Source organism: Platalea leucorodia, assembly GCF_965183815.1.
Source record: "Platalea leucorodia genome assembly, chromosome: 1".
Classification (NCBI taxonomy): domain Eukaryota; kingdom Metazoa; phylum Chordata; class Aves; order Pelecaniformes; family Threskiornithidae; genus Platalea; species Platalea leucorodia.
Genome location: NC_138823.1, coordinates 143,567,481 through 143,591,175, shown reverse-complemented (window position 1 = coordinate 143,591,175; position 23,695 = coordinate 143,567,481). Strand labels below are relative to the sequence as shown.

The 23,695-nt window shown below is 37.3% G+C and overlaps 1 protein-coding gene across 1 annotated transcript in view; it reads left to right on the top strand.

Moving 5' to 3' along the window:
- Positions 1 to 23,695, top strand: part of CDK14 (cyclin dependent kinase 14) — a 324,235-nt gene that overhangs the window by 221,981 nt on the left and 78,559 nt on the right. Inside the window, exon 12 of the mRNA XM_082325474.1 lies at positions 9,838 to 9,886. Within this exon, the coding sequence (XP_082181600.1) occupies positions 9,838 to 9,886 (49 nt within the window). The remainder of the gene's footprint in view (positions 1 to 9,837; positions 9,887 to 23,695) is intronic.

The following is a 23,695-nucleotide window of genomic DNA, read 5'->3' as shown; positions in this document are numbered from 1 at the left end:
ATTATTATGGAAAGCAGCCAGTGCATAAACAACGATGATCTCTGACATCTTAATATGCGGGAGCATTTCTGAGGCTGAATAAGAAATGTGTTCCTAAGGCTAGCTGTGGGTGGCTCTACATCATCTAAACCCCTAACCTCAGTGATTTCAACAGCCTGTAATTGTGAAAATAAAATGATCATAATTTGTTTTGCCATTTAAAAAGTCAGAAAACAATTTGTATTTTATCTGCCTGCTTTGAGATCTTTGATCACTTTCCATCTTGCAAATACTCCAAGTAATATGGGAGATACTTAAAGTTAAAAGTTGGCCTGCTCTTTGAGTTTTCTCTGTGCCTCAGCCTCAGTTCTCTGAGTTTGTGTTTGCAGATGAATACACATGTGTACGTGGACACACATGTCCTGCTTAGTAAATTACTTAAGGATGATCTAAATTTGAAAATCCTGAAATACTTCAGAAGGATTTCAGTAACCTCAGGTTACCTCTGTGATGCATTTTGAAGCTGTCGTGATTGCTATAATCTTGAGTGGGTCTTCCTGTATTCATGTATCACCAAAGAAACTCAGCCATTCAGAATCACTCTGAAAGTAAATTATGCGTCCTCCAATAAAAAGGCAGTTCGAGGAAATTATGAAAAAGTGTTAGCTGTTGTTTCAATAAAATCTTGAGGTTTCATCCAGCGTGGAAGCTTCATGTTACAGGTTATTGGACAGAGACAGTGTAAATGATGAACACGACCCTCTGACACGTGACTTGGAGAACATGTTTTCACTATTTATTCTTTAGTTACAATACTTTAAGAAATATGTAGATTATTTGCTGCACTAAAAGAGAACCAACCACTGATAATATCAGGGGACCGATGTCTCCAGGAACAAAACAAAAGTAGGAATCTACTGTCTCACCTGCATGAGTAGAGATGGAGTAGTATTCCAAAACAAGCTGCTTCCTTACCGGACTTGTGTCTGAGTCTTCCTGATTTTTCTGTATTCTCTCCATCGTTATTAAACCTCCCATTTTTCTTAGTCTGGAGTCTTACTGTCCCTTCTCCTCCAACCATTTTGTCTGGATTCAGAGTCTTGTCCAAATAATTGAGCAAGATAAGCCTTTCGTATCAACTACGTAGTTCGTATCTACACTTTAGTTTTCATTCTTCCTAAATTCTCAATTAGTTTTTGGGACTGACGCTGCATAACCTCCCTCCTGGGAAGTTAGAGATTTATCAGAAGGTACTGTCAGTGAGCAAAGTGGGAGAAGGCAAGATTTGGTCACAACAGAAGATAAATGAAGTGATGATGGCCCCGAAGAGATGGTAACGGTGGAGGAGAAGGGGTAACTTGTTAGGAAGGTGGGCAAAATGTGAGAATGTTTTGTAATGTTCACTGTGCCTCAGTTTCATTACAATGCTGTTTGTGAAAGGAAGTTAAATATTTAATCTTGGGCTGATGATGTGGGAGCCTGAGCCTTGCTGTGTTCAAGAGATGATCAGGTATAATATAAAGTAATATACCTGAAAAGGTGCCTTTATGAGACAACAGAAACATCTACTGAGCACTGTTTTTTATAAGAGAATCCCTAAAGTCAGGATGAAAAGAGTTAAGAGAAAGATACTCTCCTTAAAGAGAAAGCAGAAGACAGAAAGAAACCAGAGAGAGAAAACAGCATTCATAGGAAATACTGCATAACACGGAGTCTGCCAGAGATTGACAGATACTTCATGGATTTATTAAAAAATCCTGAGTCTATGACTGACAAAACCACTGCAGAGCTGGTGTTCTGACTCAGGAATTCTGCTTTGCTTCCCAGGTGATCAATAAATACAGATTTGGTTTAGAAATATGATCTCCCTACCTGCATCTTAACAGCTGATTGATAGCCAAGTTTTTTCAAAGGATTAAGTCTTCATTTAGGGTAGAGCTGGGCTGAGAGGATAAACTCCTTTGGCACAAAGCTGTGGAAATACTGTATATGAGGACATACGGCTTTCAAACTTTCATAACAGTTTTTCCTATAGAGTTTCACCAAAGCCTGTCAACAATTTGTTACACACTGAATCAGTATCTTGTTTGTTTACATCTACTCTGATGCCAGCGAATGTTCCCAGGTGATGTGGGAGTCTCTGCTGTTAAACTGTTAGAGCAGCCTCTGGTATGCTTTTAGATCATGACAACTAGCACTTACAAATAATTAATTCCTGGGCATGGTTTGGGAGTGAGTGTGGGCTGGGGACCTCTCCCAGTAAGAAGTATGCCTCGCTTCTTTATTGGAGGATGGAGGTGGAAGGGTGCTGCAGTAGTACGGATGCAGGACAGTGATGGTGTCTCAGCCAGGCAACAGTCCCAAGCACATTTAACTTACTGCTATAGATATAGTTTTCAGGAATTTGAGTACTTGAAGAAAGGAGACAGAGGGATCTGTAAAAGAGAATTAATTTCAAATTTCTCCCCCTCTTCTTTAAGTTTGGGCAAAACTGTAATATGTGGTGTTTCCTCAAGTCTCTGGTATCCACAACTCAAGGGAACAAAGTTGTCAGTGTTTTCACCATTCTTTAAACAAAATTGCCTAAAACTGAAAAGTTAAAGTAACTACTGTATATGTAAGGGAGCCAGTGTGAGGACTGCTAAAAGGTGGAGACATTTAGTATAAAAGCCCCGTGCTTTAGACAATGATGACTATTGAAGTTACAATTTCTGTTCACGCTCAGTAGAGACTGTAGAAAACATCTATCCTTCCTCTTTACACAGACTGTGCTCTGCTAAAGCAGGTGCTTTTGGAAGGGGGGGAGGGGATGGGGATGAGGATGAGGATGGAGGACAGCAAACTGAAGTAATTTTTCTAAAGACATTTGGTATAAAAAAGCAAAGTCTACCTCATGGTTATGATAAAACTCCAGTTGCAACTGGACTTCAGTAAAAACTCTAATTGCACATTAGGGCTGCAAATAGTGCTTGAAAATTTTGCTTGTCAGCATGGATTCTTGTCTTTATGTCTTCAGCTAACATAATTTAAATATTTTTGGTATTGAATCTTTAATAAAAATAACAGGAGTTTTACATATCACAATACAGTGTTAGTTACTATAGACTTTTAATTTAAATGTAAAGAAAACCCATTTAAAGAAATCATGCATTAGACTTTTCAAAATATTAATTATGGTGATGTTTAAATATTTGCATTTAAGCTAATCACATTTGGTTTTAAATAGAGAAGAACATTAATCAAGGAATGCATATTAGCCAGCACAACACAAAAAATGCCTTGAAGTCAAACTGCATTTTATGTTCTTTGGTTTAGACTAGAAGCTGATTATCAATAGTGCTAAAAAGGAGCTAAAAAATCAAAATCTAGTCTGCTTCTAATTCCTTATGTAGCTTTTCTTGCCTATTCTAGGTCCTTTAAAGGCAACCGTGACAAAGGTATAATAGTTCATGTGTTTTTCTGACTGATAAAAGAGAAAAAACCCTCATCTTGTTTTATGTTACTTAAAATGCAAGTGCTTATTTTTTCAATTCTCACAGCAGACCAGTAGTTCCTTCAGTGGTCTGCTAATAAGCTCACTAGTGAGTTCTGCTGAAATTCGCTTCTGTTTGAACCTGCCCTTGATGCAGGGCTGTCAGATGGAGCGTGTTTATCAGGCAGATAATGATGTTTGCAGTGGAGAGCATGTAGGTATATATGTGGGCACACAAGTGAGTATGCATATGTAACAGTGTTGCTGTAGAGCGGTTGTCTAAAGGAAATAAGAAATAGAAAGAAATAGAAATACTGTCTATTTCTATAAGAAATAGAAATACTGTCGTTTCTAAGATCACTTAATACAGCCGGGGGTAATGGTTGAGCTTGCTGGCACAGGCTTTTTTGTCCCCCTAAGTCTTCAAGCTGAGTACAATTTGGGAGCAGTTGTTTTAAGAACATAATTTTTTTGATGCATCAAGGTTTGTCAAATCAACCAGCTCAAGAAATTTACTCCCTCTCTTCCTTCTGGCTGCTCACTTCTGCTTCCATTTTGCAGTTGTTATTCCAATAGCTTCGTGGATGCTACTGTTTGTGGGGCACAGTCCTAAAAACTTCCTTGGCACACGAGGCATTGAGTAAGCTGTGCTGCAAGGTCTGAAGCAAATAGCAACTCAAATCCCTTTACTGCCAGAAGAATGTTTGTGTAACTGCACCACCCAGCATCTGAGTGGGTCGTGTTTAGTGCCCAGGAGAACAGGGAATCTTGGCTCCGAGGCTGGATTCTGAAGGTGTGGATGTAATATATTAGCCTACTCCTTTTCTATACGCTTTTAAAATCTTAAGAGTAAATGGTATGGTACAGGAAGATCTTTCAATTGGTACTTCTTTCCAGTAAGGAATATGCGTACTGTATGTTTGCTCTTATTTATGCAGTCCTACGTAGGGATCTCTTTACACAGCATTTGATTATGAACACGCCACTTACTAATCAAGATTTGGCTGACTTGGCCTTCTAAGAAGCAAATGGTAAACACTTTTAGGTCCTGTGGGATTTAAACAAAACCAAAAATCTCTTCCTGCTTTTGTTTCACATAAGCAAAACTCACCTTTGACTAGTGAAATACAGCACCCATGCGAAAAGCCAGGTCTTTAACAGTGAGATATGGTTGCTACTGAGAATGATGACTGTATATTTGGGATAAAAATGCAGAGGATCAGATTTGTTTCCTGAATTTGTTCCCAAAAGATTTGCAAATGTTTAAGTGTTTGCATAAGGGAAATTAAAATCACACTTTTTACTTTAAATTTCAGATGAGCTTACTGTGTCAGTCTTCCAGTGTTTTTATTCAAAATAAGCACGTTTAATAATAAGAATCTGAAAAGATTTGAACTCTAGTATATATACTCACAATTTGAACTATAAAAATTCAAAATACATCTGAGATCAAATCTTGATCTGTAAACGTACAGGTTTTCAGGTTTCTTTAATCTCCGTGCTGACGAGAGCGAGCAGCTGCCTCAGCAAGATGGTGTGCCTTGCGTTCGTGACAGTGGCTTGCATGCGCTGGAGGGTGGTTGCGCGGGTGGGTGAGGATGTGAGTGTCTGCATGACATTCTCGCATGTGCTTGTTTGCCTTTCAGTTCTGAGAGAGGGGTAGTAAGTTTTCGCTACACGGGGTTTCTTCCACAAGGTTGGACCGAGATTTGAATCGTCTGTGCTTCTGCCTTTCGTAATGTATGTCAGGCAAGGATTTCTTTTTTGGGGGAGTATTCATGGTAATTCTGCAGTATTCCCAAGATCTCACATACAGTCAAGATCTACTGACTAATATTACTGTTTTTTATGATCAAATCAGTGGGAGCATCTGAAAAACAAATACCAAAGCTATATGCTTGAAAGTATCATAAAATATAATTTAATGCAGTTGGTCACGGTCACAGATGTATAGCTTTAGATTTGGTTGTATTAAATCCATCTAGTACTAAAGGACAGAGGCATTCATGCAGGTGTGTGTCTCGTTCACTCTGGAAAGCAACTGGAAGCAAACTTGGGGCTGTAACTGTGGGACTGAATTCCAGTTTTGTCATTAATTGGACACAAGCAGGAGATCCTCAGGTAAAAGTTGGGAGCTTAAATTACTTCTTTTTTTGCCTGTGTTGTGACTGCAAGATTGCTGTTCATAGGTATGTAATATTGTGGTTTCACAGTTCAGGACTTAAAAAACTGGATTATGATGGAGAAGCTCAAAGACAAGATTGTTGTAGCTTCTCTGTTCTGGCAGCTCTGAAATCAAAATCAGCTGGTTTTGTTATTCTGGTTTTTATACTCTAAAGAAAGATTAATTCAGGAAAGTACTAAGAGCTGGCATGTACATGAGGCTGGACTTAATTACCACAGTAGCCCCATCTAGTTATACTGTCCATGAAAGTTAACAAGACTTTGGTTGGAGGCATGACCACAAAATTGTGTAGAAAAACGTGACCTGTATTTTACTGATATGTGGTTTCTTTCCTTATAAAGAATTTAAAGCAAGGAGCCTCTAATCTGCTTGGAGCAGAGGGGAAAGAGTTGATACCAATGGTTAGGAGAAGCCTGGTGTGCAGTCACACAGCATATAAATGGAGTTTGAAGTTAAGGACTCAGGACCAACATTTGCCTCTCTATAGTCAGGGTTTCACCCTATCCATTTTTCCCCCTCGTTTTCCCTCTCCCTGCCTGATAAATATTGTGTATAAGGTACTTATTTAAAAAGAAGTTTAGAGTAGAGCAGTAGACTGAGTAAAGAAGGAAGATCCCTTTGAGAAGTTCATTTTGCTTAGGCATGTTCCTTATGACAGCATTTACATAACTGGTTCCAGTGTATCACTTTTTCAGCAAAAAGTCATCTGGCATAGCAATAGTTTTTCAGTTTCTTGCAGAACTGAAACAGATCTTTGGACATTAAGGCCTTAAGGCAATTTGGCCAAGTGGTTGACTCTGTGTTTTCTTCACACAGTGAAAATAGCTTAAATTGATTAAAGCGAACCTCTGACGGTCCAGTCAAGAAAGTATGTTGTATATGATACTTCTCAAGTTTTTAAGTGTTTTAAGTGGATGTAGCTGCATTGAAGTCAGTGTTGCTCTGCCAGTTTGAACCAGCTCAGTATCTGACCAAAACATATTGCAGAATAACAGATAAAATAAAAATCTGTCTTTCCCCAGGTCTAGGTTAGCTTTTCAGTAATGCTTCAAGTCGGTTCAGTTTTCTTTCCGCCCAGCACTTTTCTGCACCAAAATAGATTAATGTGCAAATCTGCACTTTATTAGCTGAACTCCCATGTGTATCTCAAGCTTCTTGTTATGCAGTACTGTCTCGCTGCATTTTATTTTTCAGTCCTTTGTCACAAATGAATGGACAGTGTTATGGTTGGACTATTTACTTATAAAGTATAGAAAGTCTTTATTTTCTTCCAGTTTTTGTGGGTAAGTATCTGCTTGCATATATGTTTTTAATTCACATTTGTCAACTGAAATTCAAGGGTGAGCTCAGGTCCTGCTGAGGCCAATGTAGCTTGGCTATTGACCTTACTGGGGCTCAGGCTTTTCTTCTGGAGAGCAGAAGCTGAATTAGTAAACAACAGGTATAATTTGAATTGTAATGTTCCTCTCACTTGTAAGTTTGGGTCATATTCTCAATGCCAATATGATGCTTGAACTACTTACTACAGAACATGTACTTCAGTACTGCATTTTTATTTATGCTATTGGATATTAAAACATAATCACAGGCACTGACTCCAGTGCCATGTTACTGGTACTGAACCATGGCTGCATCTAAGAATGATCCTGACTACTTTGCCCATTGGATTTAAAGACCTGCCTCGGGGCATTGGTACATCTGTAGTAGATGCACTGCGTGCCGTGTATAATAGAGATAAAAAGAAATTGGTGCTTCCTATAGTTTTAATCTGGATGCCTCTGGTGTGATAAGTTATTTTGTTGTAGTATGTGAGAAAATTGTAAGGAAATCGCTTCAGTTGCTGCTCTCGGTAAGAACATACCCAGCACCTTCTTTTTTTCCCCCTCTTTAATCCTTACATTCTGCACTCATTGCGGTGTCGAGACTTAACAGAAAATAGAGAAAAAAACTATCACAATGGTTTAAATTGCTCTTCCTTTTTATAGTATCCAAGCTGCTAAGTGCCTGGGATAACTGACTTTGTCAGTAATTGCAAAGTACTGTAGAGCTTCTGATTTACAAAATTTGGGGTAATGTCAGTAGTGTGGTATTAATCTAAATGCTTCTCAGGTTCACACTAGGTAATATGGTAGCATTTTCAACAATAAGACATATCAGAAATGAGTTCAAATATGTTAAGAAATGTGCATGAAAATGGCAATAAAATATTTTATTTGGGGAGATATATTTGCAGAGCAATATATTTTCTGTTAGTAAAATGTACCACATGACCTGTAATTTATACAATATCATAATTGTAACAACAAATTAAGGTTTATAACACTGTATAACATAGTTCATAAAAATTCAACCTAATAATTTTCGGTTTTGAAAACTACGTCATAGTGGCACATCTGAGAGTTGCTGAGAGTCATCTCTTGTCTTAGCTAAATATCTTCATTCATCTTACAGTGAAGATAACACAGGGAAGTCAGCTAGGTGCTACTTTAATGATCATCTACAATAGACCAATATTTTCCAAGGGCAGAAACTTTTTGTTGATAATACAAAAAAAACCCCCACCAACCCCACAAAAAAAAAACTTACAAACTTTTGTTTCATATGTTTATCTACATCTAAAAGCCTTTAACAGTATGATAATGTAGTTAGCATTTGGGGATTTTGCTAAGAAAGTTATTTGAGTAAATTCAGACACAATATTACATAAGTGATATTTATAATTTATACTGGTGCTAAAACTAGTTATAGTCATGAAGCTTCCAGTTTCCAGTACACTTGTTATACATATCTAAGAAGGAGTGATTTCATTGCTTCAACTGCATCAGTATGGTTAAAGCAACAAAATTTATAAATGTGAAGTAGCCCTCAGATGCAGTTTGCAGGTCTACCACTTACTGGAAACCTCTCATAGCAATGTCCATGAGAGTTGAAATTTCTGCATAAAACTTTTTAGTTAAAGAAGAAAAAAATAGGTATAAGAAACAAAATCACCCACATTGATGCTAGGATTTTGTATGTGCCATAGTTTTGCATAGTTGTTGAATCTTTAGAACTGACTACATATGAAGTATATATGACAACCATAAAACTGATATACTTTACTAAGTATACGAATACAGGGATTTGAACACAACCCCTCCCAATATTTAGAGTTGTTTTGCACAGTAAGATGCATGCATATATGTATGCATATATATATATATATATAAAATACTGTTGTAACTGTAGAGTGTGCCTATTAAATGCCATGTTCATGGGTGGAGAGGAAGCAAAATTAATTTTTGGGTTTTTATGGAGTATTTTGTAAGTTTAGGACTTCTTCACAGCAACAAATGCCATCACACTAGGGTAGCTGGCCAGGGCGAGTACCAGTCTACATGGTAGGATTTCAGCGCGATGAGGCTTCATGGAAAATATTATCATATATTCTCCAGCTGGACTGAATTTTTTTTCTTCCTGAGAGGCACTTAGCTCCTGTTCAAAGGACTAACAGAATACTTGCTTTTCACTTCTGCAGCAGATTTCATAGCATCTTCCTCTGCCAACTAGAGTCCTAGTGCAGAGCAAGTGTCGTCTTGACTATGAGAGGGAAAGTACTTATAGCTGAACTTAAGAACTTAATGTTTGAGTAAATAAGCTGTCATTGTACTTGTTACTTCTGCTTATTATTTATATGTGTTCTTTAGAAAATGAACTCTCACGTGGCCATCATGTTTTGTGTGTCCTGTGTGTCACACAGATCCAGACTTACTCTTATGTCTCCTGAGAAGCATAAAAACATGACAGTGAGATAACAGAGAACTGTATTTGTGATGAAGAAAAAAAAATTTTAGATTTCAAGCTTCTTTTTTTCCATAGCAGTCAAATACTACTTTAGAAATAATTGTAAAAATTTCCATTTCTGGTGATGCCGCAGTAAATTAGTTCTGTGTCGTGATGGTTTGTTTTGGTTTATTGGTTTGTTTTAACAAGTTGGGTTTTTTGGGGGGTATTTTTCGTTTTGTTTTGTGGGGTTTTTTTCTCCCTCTTTGTATGGCAATTGCTCCTATGCCTCTTTTCTTTCCATGTCTTGGGACTTGAGCTGCAGTAGTTGCATAGAAATGATGAAATGATGAAAATTGACAGTAGATAAATATATTTGAAAAAAAAAAATCCTGGTTTTAGCATAAATAATTGAATGTGCTGCTTCTTTTTCTTACAGAACGGTTTACACAGTACAGCCCTAAAAATCTTAGACAAGCATGGAATAAGTAAGTCTTTTTTCGTTTGTTTTTTTTTAATTACTCTTTGACTCTTCAAGGATATGATTCATGCCAAGCTGAAGTTATCATAGTTAAAATGGCTTGATCCTTTTTAATTACAGTATGAATGCGGAATTACTGAAGTATTATTCTTTTCTGCTTCTGCCAGTTTTGAATGTTTTTGAATTGCCAGTTACCTGTAAATAGGGAGAAACTGTATAGTGTAATATTTTCTTCTTGGGGATATCAGTTGGCAAGTGTATTGAGCTCATTGAGAAATGCTGTGTTATTGCTTTGGGTCATCAGTTTTGAGTCTTGTTTTCTCTGTTCCACTATAACAATTAAGAGACTTTTAAAGAATATGTTTCTAATCAACTTTGAGTGTTGTTTCCACATAATCATCCCCTGTTGCTAGGTCCATCTGGTCATTGCTGTGAGCTGATGACCATACTGTTGTATATTTTAATTATCATGACTGAAAAAAGTCAATGTGAATTCACTGCCTTTTTTTTCTTTTCTTTTATTGTTTCCTGAATTTTGTCACATTTACATCAGGTGGACACTGATATAAAGGTATTGTGCTCAAAATCCAAAAAGGTTGCCTAGTAAGCCGGGAATGCCTAACCAATCATCTGTGCAAAGTTTACTAGAAGCTTTCTCAGCACATGAAGAATCTTTGTAGACAGGATATTTGGTCAGCACTGTGTTGAGTGATTAACATCTTCTGTATTTTGAAGAAAGCATACACAATTTGAGTTGGATGAGCAGGATAACAGCTACGTCAACAACTTGTCTTGCCAGAAAAATTATTAGAATTTGTCTCCACTCTCTTTTGACCCACATTTTTTGCAACAAGGCTAAGCCTTTGCTGCCCCAGCATTGCTGTTTTCTTTCTGATACTCATTACAAATTTTATTGTTGATACCAACTGGCTGTCTTGTTGGTAGTTTACCAGGGAGTTCAAGAGAGAAATCAGCAGGAGACTGAAGCATCTCCTCCTCCAAGTTCACCACTAAAGTTGAAGATATGAAATGTTTTGGTGAAGGAACTTCCTTGTTATAAGGAAAAAAAGTTACAGATAGAGTAGAAGTCCAAACCCTTTTTCAATATCCTAATTTATTAGCAATGGAGTGTGTCTACAGCTCTAAAAGTCATAGCACGGTCACTTGCCTAAGATGTGATGAGGTTTATACTCACTTTGTCATTCTATTATTTCTTCTCCATCTGCTCCTTCCCAAACCAGTTTGGTCCAGTGTTTTGGACTGAAGCGCAAAGGCATTTTTCATTTAAAAAAAAAAACCACCATCTTCTGAAATTATGTTTAACTGACGGAGGAGAAATCTCTTAATGTAACAGGATCATAGTTAAAATTAGGTGTTAGTTGTTGGATGTGATACCATCAATGTTCATCCTTTGAGTCAGAAACTGTATTTCTGCAGTGCCAGGCATCTTTTATGACCTTGTATGAGGCTCTGCATTACTACTGGATCCTCCATGGTTAGGAGCAACTTTGTGATTCCTGCAATGAGACACAAAGCTGGCACTGAAGCCAGTGCAGGTCTTCACAAAGGTTAAGTGTCACCTACCTGAGTTAATTGACTTTCAACAGTCTATAGAAAAGTTCCTGGCTTATCCAGTTCAGACTGGGAGCCTAATTTGGTGGCTTTCGTGGAAGACTCCATCTCCTGTTTACTCTAGAGGGAGCAACAGGAAGATTAGCTTCACTTATAGTTGGCTTTTGTGAGTATCTCAAACAGTTTTGCCAGTTCTTGTGATCCTTGCAGGCATCTTGCAATGTTTGACTCTACCATGGTCTTACTGCTTGGAATAAAAGTCACAGCTTTCATTTTAAAAAGTAAGTCACTAGAATTGTCTATATTCTGTCCTTTAACAATGAACAAACTTGCAAGTTCATTTTTTCTTTGAAAGTGGTTAATGAAATCCAAAAGCTTGGAAGAAGCAATTGTGTTACAACATAGGCAATTAGATCTGGACTGGGAAAGAGGGACAAGGAAACTAATATTGATGTGAATGTGTTTGCTTGAGGGCATATATATATGCGTAAGTAATGTGAGTAGATATTGGCACGCTATTCCATCCATTCTGCAGGCGTGGACTGAGTGTTTTTTGATATTTTAACAGCAGTTAGACCCAGCAGTATCTCCTGTGTATGAATAAGTGCAATAATAGATTTGAATTTTAAAAGTTGATATCTTATATTTCCTTCAAGAACATTGCATGAAATTTCTGTTTTCGTAAAATACAAAAAAAGAACAAAAAACCCAGTTTGCTTAAAACAAACCCTCCGTCTCTGAGACTTCATAATTGACACAAGTTATGATCACATCACAGGCTGACTCAAATAAGACCAGAGCTTTTTAATTTCTAAGAAACCTCTTCAAAAATATTTATACATTTTCAATGCTCCGTGCATAAAGGATTTGCAATTTTTCAGCATAAATGAAGGGATTGAAAGACCAAAAGCAATGACAATACATAGAGTTCAGCTCTTCATATGTGCGGTTCTACTATAATAGGAAATACTCAGTGCCTCAAAATTATGTATCATTTACATTTGAAATGTAAAGGATTTTCTCTTTTTCTAGTGTAAATCTTTATCTGTGTGCTGTATTAGAGTACTGTTGCTTGCACAGCTGTAGTTCAGGATGTATAAACATTTCTGTTATAGACATCATATTCTCAAGGGTTTATAATTCAGCTATAAAACTTAACACATGGACAGACTGATTCATTCTAGAAATTTTCTTTCTTTATTAGCATGTTTCAAAAAGCAGCATTCTCTAATCTTAAAAAAAAATCCTTTTTAACTTCCTGATTTAATTTGTTGAAGAGTGTTGATGACACAAAAATGTCCCATTTGAAACAGGATTGGGTTAAGGGTATTTGGGATAAACGTGAGACCTACAATGTGGAGAAAAACATACAGCGTTTTGTTGTTAAATACGTATTGGTTTTGTTACAGAGTTACTTCCTCTGGACATCTTAGTACCTTTGAAAGGTACACCTTAAAGAACAGTGTTTATGGTCTTGGAAGGATTTACGTGTGTGCTTAAACTTCTCTGAGGTGAACTCCTGTTACTGCATTTTTTTAGAGGGGGATTGAGACAGAAAGAAATTAAGGAATTTGTCACACAGAAACTGCCATAGAAACTGTAAAACAGAGCACGGCATTGAACTTCGTGCTCCCAGATTGGAAGAGAACACGTTTAATTTTCTAAACACAATGAAGCTTTCACCATCTGCTGTTCTGTCTTTCAGGCACAGTCTGGCCTTTATCTTGTTCATATATATGTTTTGAGGTCCTGCCATGGAAGAGTGAAAATATGGGTTTAGAAGTCTTCAAAGAGGCTTACCTCAAAACATATATTATAATTCAGTTTATGTAAGGAGAAGTTACTAGAAGGAAGAATAACAGTCTTCCAACATCTACAGAGCCAGCTTCCTGTCTGTAAGGCAGAAGGAACAGAGGCAAAAACATCCCCCCCAAAAAACCCCAAAAAGCCACAGATGGTAGATTGGGGGCAAAATAATTGCACCTGATTGACTACACCAGCTTCCATGAGATGTGAATTTTAAAGGCAGAGCCAGACAGTGGAACAATGATGGACACAAGCTCTTTAATTCCCAGTCTCACTGGAAATTAGCTAAAAGCGTGGAATGTAACAGCAATGACAAAGTGAAACCCAGCAGGCTCATTACATAAGAAGTCAGATCCCTAAAATTCTTAAAATAGAATCGGTCAGTATTAGAAGGTACTTTTGGGAAGTGTTTGAAGGAAATAATGTAACTATCACAGTTCTTTGGAGACTTTAACACCGAATTTCTTCACTGGTTGTCAAACTACCTAAAGATTATAAAGACAATGTTTCCTAGATAAGATGTGATTTATAAATTTTGTAGAAATACTTATAACGTTAAGAAACAAAACTTGCATTGATAGTTGCTTCTATCTGGTATGAAGCCTCACCTACATTGCATGGCCTAACATATTGTGCAATGTGATTATAAAATCTAGTCTAAAAAGAATTAAGATGTGGTAATCTGATCTTCCTATAGAGTTCATAATGAATTATATTTTCACCTTTTTTCCTGAACTTTTCTGTTCAATTATCTCTAGACAATAAAACCCAAGAACAGCTCTGTCTTCAGAATGCAATGCAACCTCTTTCAATTTGCAAAAGCTTCTCCACAATAATAAACCCTTACAGAAGAATAAAAAAAGAGAACTAATTATCCTTGTGTATATTTCGTAGGATATAAAAAGCTTTTTCAGATCCTTCTGTCATAATGGGTTACATTGTGAGAAATTAGGTTGGAAAGAAAAGGTGCAGTTGAAAACAAATTCTGCTCTGCATAAACAGGACTACTACTTCATAATTCCCCAACCTGGCAATATTTATTATATAAATAACATTTTATTCTCACAGCTAGTCCCACTGCTGGGGATTTCTTCCTTTAACAAGATGGCCTCTGTACTTGAGACCTCCCTTCCTGAAGCCAGGTTGTTTAAAAGTTGAATTCCAGGATGGACTGGCCTATTTTGGGACTGTTATTTGGTGAAAACTTCCTGAAGAAAGCAAAGTGAGTGAATAGAGATGAGTCTGTGTATTTTGAGTCTGTCTTTCATTTCAAGCATGACACAGACTGTGGAATTTTTTAGAGCTGAGACTTGGGAAGGGTTTTTGGTTTCGGGTTAGTTTTTTTGTTTGTTTGTTTTGAGAAAATCTTTGCCTTAATGGGGTTTTGACTGAAGACAAAACTCTCTTCTAATTGTCACTTTTATCCCATTCACCTCCTGTCCCTTCATCAGCATTGCTCATTGTAATGTAGTCTGTAGTGCCACTGAAAGACTATTCAAGCTCTCAAGCACAGTAGGAACAAAAAGCTTTAGTGTTGTCATTGCTAAAACCTTTCTGATGGATAAAACTAAGCAATAAGGATTTAAAACTATACCTGTGCAAAAGGTGGGTTATATGTGTACGACTGTGTGCAGTTCAAGTATGTTGAGGTTGCACTGGGGCTGTCCCCTCACTTGCATTTGAGGAGTGATCAGGAATCATGCTGGGGGGGGAGCAAGGATGGAAATGGGACACAAAATGAAAAGCTTTTGTAGAAGTGTTTGTGATTTAGAGGCATAGAAACCTGCCTCTGTCTCCTGATGATTTGCAGTGATACTGCTGCACTGAAAAAAACATTTTTCGTTTCCCATTTTGTTTCATATTTCCCTTAAGTACCCCTTTATCGGTCATTATCTTTTGCCTGAGGTACCTCAGGAATCTTATCAAGACAACACCTATGTTAACATGCAATACAAACAAGAAGTCATTTACCAGATAGTAAATTTATTATGCTATCTTCATGAAACAATAACTTCTCCACTATTCAACAGCAGGCAGATTTACCCCTCACGTGCAGCAGCCGCTGACCGTGAGGGCGCGTTCTCCACCGGGGAGGCCTGGGGACACGCCGCGGCTCCGCAGCGCTGCCTGCGCTCGGGGACTGCTCCAGCTGACACAGTGGGCCCTCTCCACTTGCAGAGACATCAGCGGAGGCCGAGAATTTTTGTTACGAATATTTTCCTAACACTGCTTTTTTGTTTGTTTTGCTACTTAATGGGGTTTATTAAATTAATTTCAGGGTGGTGGAAGCTGCTTATTACACTTCAGTGCCTTTTTTGTGTCCACTACTGTACATTGTGCAACTTAGTACCATTTTCTACGTTTCTGGCACCATAAAGGGGCTCAGCTGCAAAAGTGCAAAAGGCAAAGTTCTCGGCCCAGCTCAGGAATGGTTAGTGCTAAGCTGAAATGCACTGCAGTTTTTGTCAGTTTTATGGTAATGATTTATATGATGCTGATTGAAGCCAATGACTGAGAAAGATCTCTAGAGTTTCTCTATTTATCCTTTTGCCAAGATGAAAAATTCTTTACAATTTATATTTGAATGTTTCCTTCAAATTGGAGCAATTGTAAATTGCTCAAATGTTACAACTTTTATAAATATGGGGGGATATTATTCCTAGCAGACTTCATTGTTAGAATGTTTATCCTGACGTTCAATTTAGTTTTGCTTTATTCTAAATTCCCTCTCTTTTGTGTTGCTAAGCTTTATGTATTGTGTTACATCCTCTTGGCTCAGTTGAAAATATGAATAAACCTTCTAAACTGGACCACAAAAGCCTTTGTCCTCTTTTTCAAAGAGTACTAATAACTCTATGTTGTTTCATTAGTAAAATTACATTGTTACCCTCCTATACTTTTCCCATCCATGACAGCTGTAAAAGTACAATATCTTCTGCAACATCTAATTCAGTTTCTGGCATTGGACTAGAGTTTGCTGGCATTATTATCTCTGAACCTATCCATATTTTGGGTTATTTTTCCCTGGAAGTAGTTCTTTGTAGTTCTCTATGCTCTGGCTTGTTTGTAGATTTTTTGTTCATGTATCTCACTTCTATTAGCTTCTTTGTGCTAATTTTTTTGTCTTCTATGCTGTTTTCAACTTTTAGTTTCTTCTAAGAATTGATTCAGTATGCAGTGTATCCCTTAGTCCAGCTCATTAATAAAGATGTTAAATAAAACTGTGACTAACGCTAATCCCTCTGGCACACAGCTGGACACTTCCCTTCCAACTCAGTACATTGCCACTCATCATTACCCTTTGCTTATGGTCTGTCAGCCAGTTTTCAGTCTAGGAGATAGTGTATCACATCCCAGCTCTTCGGAGTTTGTCCACAGAGCAAGATTTTTTAGAGAAATTGCATCAAACATTATCTCTTGTTGTTTTGTTCCACCAATGATTAAGTCCAGTTTTAAAAATAATCAATTTATCTGGTGTCTTGTTCAGCAGTCGTCTCTTCTTTTGGTTGCCATTTGGTCTTAGTTTTTCCCTACAACTAATTTTGCTTGCATATTGTCTGTTTTGTTTCTATTGTCTATATTTTTCTTCTATGTTGTGTGTGTCAACATCCAGCAAATATTTGCCAAGATTCTCTTCCTTATTTGAAAACCAGAAAGGAAGCATGTGTGTATATATTTTTTTTAAGTCTAGTGCAATACTTTAGAATGCAGAGCAAAATTAGCTAACGTTACAGTAACTTATCTACAGTAATAAGCCTATAAAGAGAAATGAGGAAAGAGAACCAACTCTTCTTGTGTAGATTTCCTGGAAGGACTTTTAAAAGGTGCCTTACATTTGTTCGCTATCCTCACTAATTCCTTAAGAATTCCTTAAGATATTGAGACGTATATCAGATAGACATGTTTATTTGGTGTTTCCAGGTATGATTTTTTTTTTTCAAAGTATGTTCTTCATTAACGTTTTTGAGTACTCACTGATCAACTCTTTTCAGATGTTTCCAGTTGTTCTTTCTCCTTATGCATTTCTACATGCCAACATTTTATTAATTTCTCAGAATTATGTTTTTGGTAGTCTGTTACTCATATGTTGCCATAGTGTCTGTGTTCATTTCTTGGTTTGAAGTCTAATACTTTCTGATCAGAGGCACCAGGCATCATTATATCCTCACATTCCTAGTTCTGCCCTCTTGCTGGAGTTCTGTACTGTTGGCCTCTCTGCTGAAATCTGTCTTCTCCAGATAATGACATTTCTGACAAAATTGAGTCTCTGAGATGTGTTTTAAAAATATTTGTCTGAGGAATTGAAGACATACTGTGAAGGCAGTAATATAAGTGAGGTAGACCGTACTGCTGGGTCTCTCGTTATTTGTATGTAGCCATTAAAGGCAAGAGTTTTCCAACACGAGAGCCAAAATGATAGGCACCTTAAGAATTGGGCTGGCATGCAAAAGTGCTTAGTGCTAAGCAACTGCTGTTGGCTTAAGTGGCTTGATATTTTCCACTGCTTTTTGTCCTATATTATGGGTAGTTTTCCTTTAACTATACAATTCCTTTGATTCTCATCTTAGGGTCTCAGCAATGTATATAATTTTGGGAGATAGTGCAGACAGGCGATAAGTGTAATAATATGAATAATGCTACTGAGTTTTGTCACCTCTGCAGATAGTTTAAGCCAATCTCAAAACCCATGCCGTTTGGCTCTGTTGCCAGCCAGAGACTTACAGACAGTAGTTAAGGTTTCTGCAGTGGTACAATCATCACAAAATATTTTTACCTTAGACAAATACTTATTTTACTGAATTTTATGGCAATTTCATGTGGGCTTTTCAGCATAATTTTGACCACCACCTCTTCTGCAGTAGGATGGTAATCACAGGTATTCAGATACTGCCATTCATGAGAATCTCCTGCGACCATCTCCCCAAATTAATTGAAATTTTGTCAAGAAAATCTTAATTACTTCCTTTCCTGCGTTTCTGGCTGTGGCACTTCATGTATCTGCCTTTAGATTTCTGACTTCTTTCCTGCCATATAGGACAGAGAAACAAGAATTTTTGCTTTTTCATGCAGTTTTTTTGAATTAGTGATGCAGAAACACATGGTATTGTAGGAGACTAGTGAAAAACAGTGATTAGTTTCAAAACTGGAAGTTATTTGCTAGCCAAACAGTTCTCGTAATTACCTTTAGTGATGTCTTTCAATAACCTATTTTAGAAAGTTTGAAGCTATTGCTTGAGAATTTGTGAAAGATGCTGGCTGCAGGCAGATCATCGTGTATATATGTTCAGTGCCTGCTTGACCTGAGTCTCAAAACGGGAAGACAGGAGACAATAATCCTCGCTGATGCATTAAAATGGAGAGGTTAGATTATGTATCTTCAGCAACACGCTGTGAATAACGAGCCTCGGCGTAGGGCTGGTGCACCTGTCATTGCTGGAGGGCAAAGAGGCAAGTGGTTCCAAAGGGAACTGACCTTTTTCTTTCAGGCGTTGAGTCAATCCCATATCCTAAGGCACACATTCTGCGTTAAAATTATTATAACTCTCCTGGTATTATGCTGAACAACAGACTCTGGTGAGAATCTGTGTAAAAAACCCCTAAAATGATGGTGATGGTGGTTTGTGTATTGTTTTTAATTAAGCCTTTATAGGAAATAGATCCTGTAATTTTGAAAGACATCACTAAAACAGTTAAGTTCTTCTCTGATTAAGATAAATTTAATTGAAGTTTAAAATAAAATTTTGAAATGTTGTTTGTCTGAATTAGCAGCTCGCTGGATACCAAAATGTTAATGATAATATTTATCACTAAATGTGATTCCAAAAAACCTGCATCCTTTTAAATAATGTAATGTATAATACAGTGTATATCCACTGTCTGCTACCTCAGCTGAATTTATATCTGTAGGATCTGATTTACAAATAGACAACTTTCTGTTAAATTATTCACATCTCATAATAATTGATCTTACAGAGTTGATCTTATGCTGGAGCATATTTGATCATAAATTCAATGAAAGCAGCCACCATCTTTGTGATGTTTGTCCAGCTAAATCCTTCAGTGAATAAAATAATAAAGATGCCAGCTGTGTTTGTTTTATGATCACTGCTGCAACAGGAGGCTGGAAATACGAATGAATAAAAGCTGTAGTTTTTCGTGTTGGATTTATAAACTCAGAATCTTACTGCAAAGAATTTAAATGGAAAAATAAAATTTTTACTTCTGTCACATTCTCATAAATGCATTTTTTGCTTTTTTTGTTCCTATTGTTTAGGAATCCAGAATAGTTTTAAAATATTGCTATTGTTTGTACCCAAACTTACAAAATCCAAGGAAATCTAGTAAAAATAGATTAAATTTATGCTCTTCTCTCTGACACTATTGCAAGTTAAGAATGGACCTTCATTTTTGCATTGCCTTCTTTGTTTGGATTCTATAGCAATCTTAAAGCTCTGTTTACTGCTGTGTAATGTTAGTGTGCCTCAAACTAATTTCACCACCCTGACATGAAAAAATCATGCTCCAGATTATTACTGGCCTTCCTTCAGCATTGTGACTTTTGCAGAATATTGTTATATTCCTTTTATTTCTTCCGTAGTTGATCCTTAAAGTGCCCTTGAGTCAAGCTTTATTCTGCAACCATGAGGGCATGAATCTTTCCTGAGATGTTGACAGATAGTGTTTGGTGAATATCATTTTTCTGTCAGATACAGCCTATGTCTATGCTGCTAACTAAAGGAGAGCCAGGGACTATCTTCTGGCCCTGAGGCCATGTGGCAGACCTTAGCTACAGCTGTATTAAGTAACACTTGGGCATGGATCTCCCGTGGGCTTTGTGTGGTTCCCATTCAGCTGCAGGTGCAATTATTATTTTTTGGGTGTTCAGTATTAGTTTTTTAATCCACAATTTCCAGAATAACATAAGACCAGTGCTGCAGACCATGAGAATTGTATTTTCTAGCAGAAGATTTAAGGTAATATATTGCACTCCCCGCTTGTAGGAGGCTGGTACATGCTGCCTTTTGGGAATGGTCCCTGGCGTGGGTTGTTCCCTGAACAGTTGTCTAGGAGTGGTTTTAAAGAATGCTAGTTGGCATGGGCCAAAATAATGGAGGGGGCAGTGTGGACACGCAGTAGTTGAGTTGTCAGGCTCCCTTCCTAACCCTGCTTAATTTGGCGATACAGGCTTCAACAGAGAGGTTCTTACTATTCCCTGCCCCTTGCATACTTGAGCATGTTCCCAGTGAAGTTTCTCCTCTCACTGTAATGCTAGCATCCTTTGTCACCTAGGCCTGAAGCCTTAGGGCTGTTTTTGTCTTTTCTTTCCTATCCCGTGCATCCAGACTGCTATATACATGTTACAACTTTTTTTTTTCTTCCCAGCTTTTCCAAGATACCTTTTTTCCTTCCGTAACCAACTCTGTCACTCGGATCTTGATTATCGTAATACACTGCTCATGTCCTCTCCTGACCAACACCCTTCTTCAGATCATATAAAAAGCTACCACTGAATTCAGTTTATTTTTTGGGTCACTAGAAGTGGCCTGAGCTCTACCGGCAGTCAATTTTTAGTGATAGTTGGCTCTTTGGGAAATCTGACCTTTAATGGTCACTATTATAGATAACAATTTTGATTTTAGTTCTTAAATTGCCTATGCTGATTTATGTCTAAATAGCAGTAACTCCCTGCTTAGCTGTCTCTCTTTCATGCTACTTTGACAGGTTAGGATTTGCAAAAATAGTTCAGGATTGAGTCCTTCCCTACTGCAAGCCAATTTCTGAGTGTCAGATAGCACTGCGTCCTCACACATATGTGAGTACAAGCACTTAAAATCCACATATTTCAGTAATTGATAGCTAAAATATATGGAATTTATGGTTTGATCATTCATCTCCAACCTGTTTCTAGTTAAAAAGGCATAAACTGTTGTGTTAAATCTGAGCAACTTTTTTAAAAGACACTTCAATACAGGTATGTGCAGATGTGTAACGTTTCACTTTTTTAAAAAAATCAAAGCAAAATCATGTCACGTTTTCTCGAAATTGCATACTAGAGAGAGATCATTGTTTTCTCCTTCTACAGTGGTCTCTGTTCCTAAGAAACCCTTGAATAATTACACTCGTTCTTTTCCCTGTTCAAATTCAAAGTCAAATTCAGATTTCTTTTAACAGATTGGCACAAGCATATTTGTCTCTTAACAAGTGCATTGGTATCAGGCACTGGATTTTCAGTCTGCCAGGTCCTCCCTGCTGGAAGGGAGAATATTCCCTTTAGAAAGTATCTATCTCCATTAATATAAAGAGAAAGAGTGGTGTGCTAAATCAGGAGAGCGAATCTGGAGAAGGAATGGCACCTTCTGCACTACGATGCTGTGTGAATGTGGTTTCCCATCCTGTGATCTCTTCTAATATCACCTGAACCAAGTTTCTCTGCGTCAGGGAGCTGCAACTAGTTCTGTATGATATAAGTCTGTCTAAATATATAGGTATAATAATACATAATAAAGTATTTTTGACTGCATAGCTTTGAATATATTGTCCATATGCTCTCATTATAATCATCTTGGTCTCCTCCTCTCAATGTTTACTAGTTCTGCATCATTTCCCTGCCATGTCTTAGCTTAGGATATAGTTGCAAAAAGACAAGGATGCCTACTTGTACATAATTGCTTAGCCTCATCGGGTTCAGCCAGGCGACTCATATACATAAAGTTAAATACATGCGTATGCCTGGGGTCTGTCTTCCTGAGCTTTCTAGGCTTGGGGCATTCTCTCTGCCTCCAAATCTCTATCCACCTTTAATGAGCTGTATAAATAAATACAAAGTACTCCTGTTCATTCCATATCCATAAAAATATTTTTTATTATCTGAGAGGTATACCATAATAGAAAAGATCAGACCCATCTGATCTTTTAGGGAGCTGTGGGAGGACAGGACAAGTAGCTGCTTCCAAGTGGTTGATGGATCTGAGGCCCCGGCAAGACAGATTTGTAGGTTAACTGTGATAAATGATCTTTGGCTTCACTGACTAAAGCAAGGTCACCCTTCTCGGGGCACTGCCTGCATGCTGCAACCTTGCAGCAAATTCTTGTTGAAGTACTGTGCAAACAAACCAGTTCTTATTTACATTAGAATGAAATTAAGACTTCTCAAACCCAAGATGATAAAATATCAGACAAGAGGGCAGAGATTTATAAGGCAGTGCTAATGTCTATTTACTAGAACTTAGTTCTGTTGCTTCTTTTTTTTTTTTTGCTTGCAAAAGGCAATAGGTCCAAAAAGACAGCTGTTTTTTCTTTCTGCAGTCATTTAATAGGGGAAAATGGGGGAAACTTTGTTTACTGCCCTGCTGGCTGCACCCGCTGCCAAATTTGAAATTCAGAGTTTGGTTGTTTTTTCTCTGGAGTATTTTTTGCTTGGATTTCTTTGGAGAGAAACAATCCAGGTTGTCAAGGGTGGGAGGAGGAAAAGCAGAAAGCTTTGACTGCATTGTGTGCCAAAGCTTTATTTCAGCTATTTCTGTTTTTTGGGGGGTTTATTCCCTCCTTTTCTTTGGCTTATGTCCAGCCAGTGAGGAAATAAATATGTGAAGAAAGAACGCTATGGAATGTTAACTCCACTGCCGTATTTTCTTCCTTTTATCATGCCCCAAGATTCAGTGAAGTTGATATAAATTCACCATGCCTTCTTTTAAAAGGCATAACAGAAAGGCATTCTTCCTTTAAGAGTCAGACTGTAAAAGGTGATTTTCTTTCACTCAGTTCAGTTTAAGCCTGTAAAAAGCATTAAGTGAAAAATCTGATATATTTGTTAGGGCATTTATTGCATTACTAACTTATATTTTCAGTTCTCAGTGAAAGGTTTATAGAGGACATAAACCTTGAAGAGTTTTTGTTCAGGATTAAAGATATATTTTCTCCATTTTCTGGTGAAATAATAGCTCATAAAATGATTGGGGTGTTAGTAATTAGTTTTAGCTCTATTTATTTTCCAACGATATTCTGTTCAACTTGCTGAGATGCACGAAGACGGTCTTTAAAAAACACTCTCCTTGATCAGAAGAGTCATGCCCTTTAAAGAATTTAAAAATAATCAAAAACTTCTGATCAGATGTAGCCACCATGTTGTTGTTCTTTATTAATTACACTTACAGCAAGCAAAGATCTTCCAGTAAACTACAAATCTAGCAAATTCAGTAGTAGTCTGTTGTGGTGTAAGTAATACACTGTGTCTTCCATAATTAATATTTTTAATATGGGGCTAATTGGGATGCTGAAAGAGTTAAAATAGCTGATTGGTGGTGGCATGCAAAAATCAAAAAGAAGTAATTGCTAAATTCTTTCTAGAGCAAAATGGTAAGGCATGTTCTGATTAAAATGTCTTAGGAAATACTTTTTCTGGGAAATACCTGTATCTAAGAGAAACTGCTGAAAACTG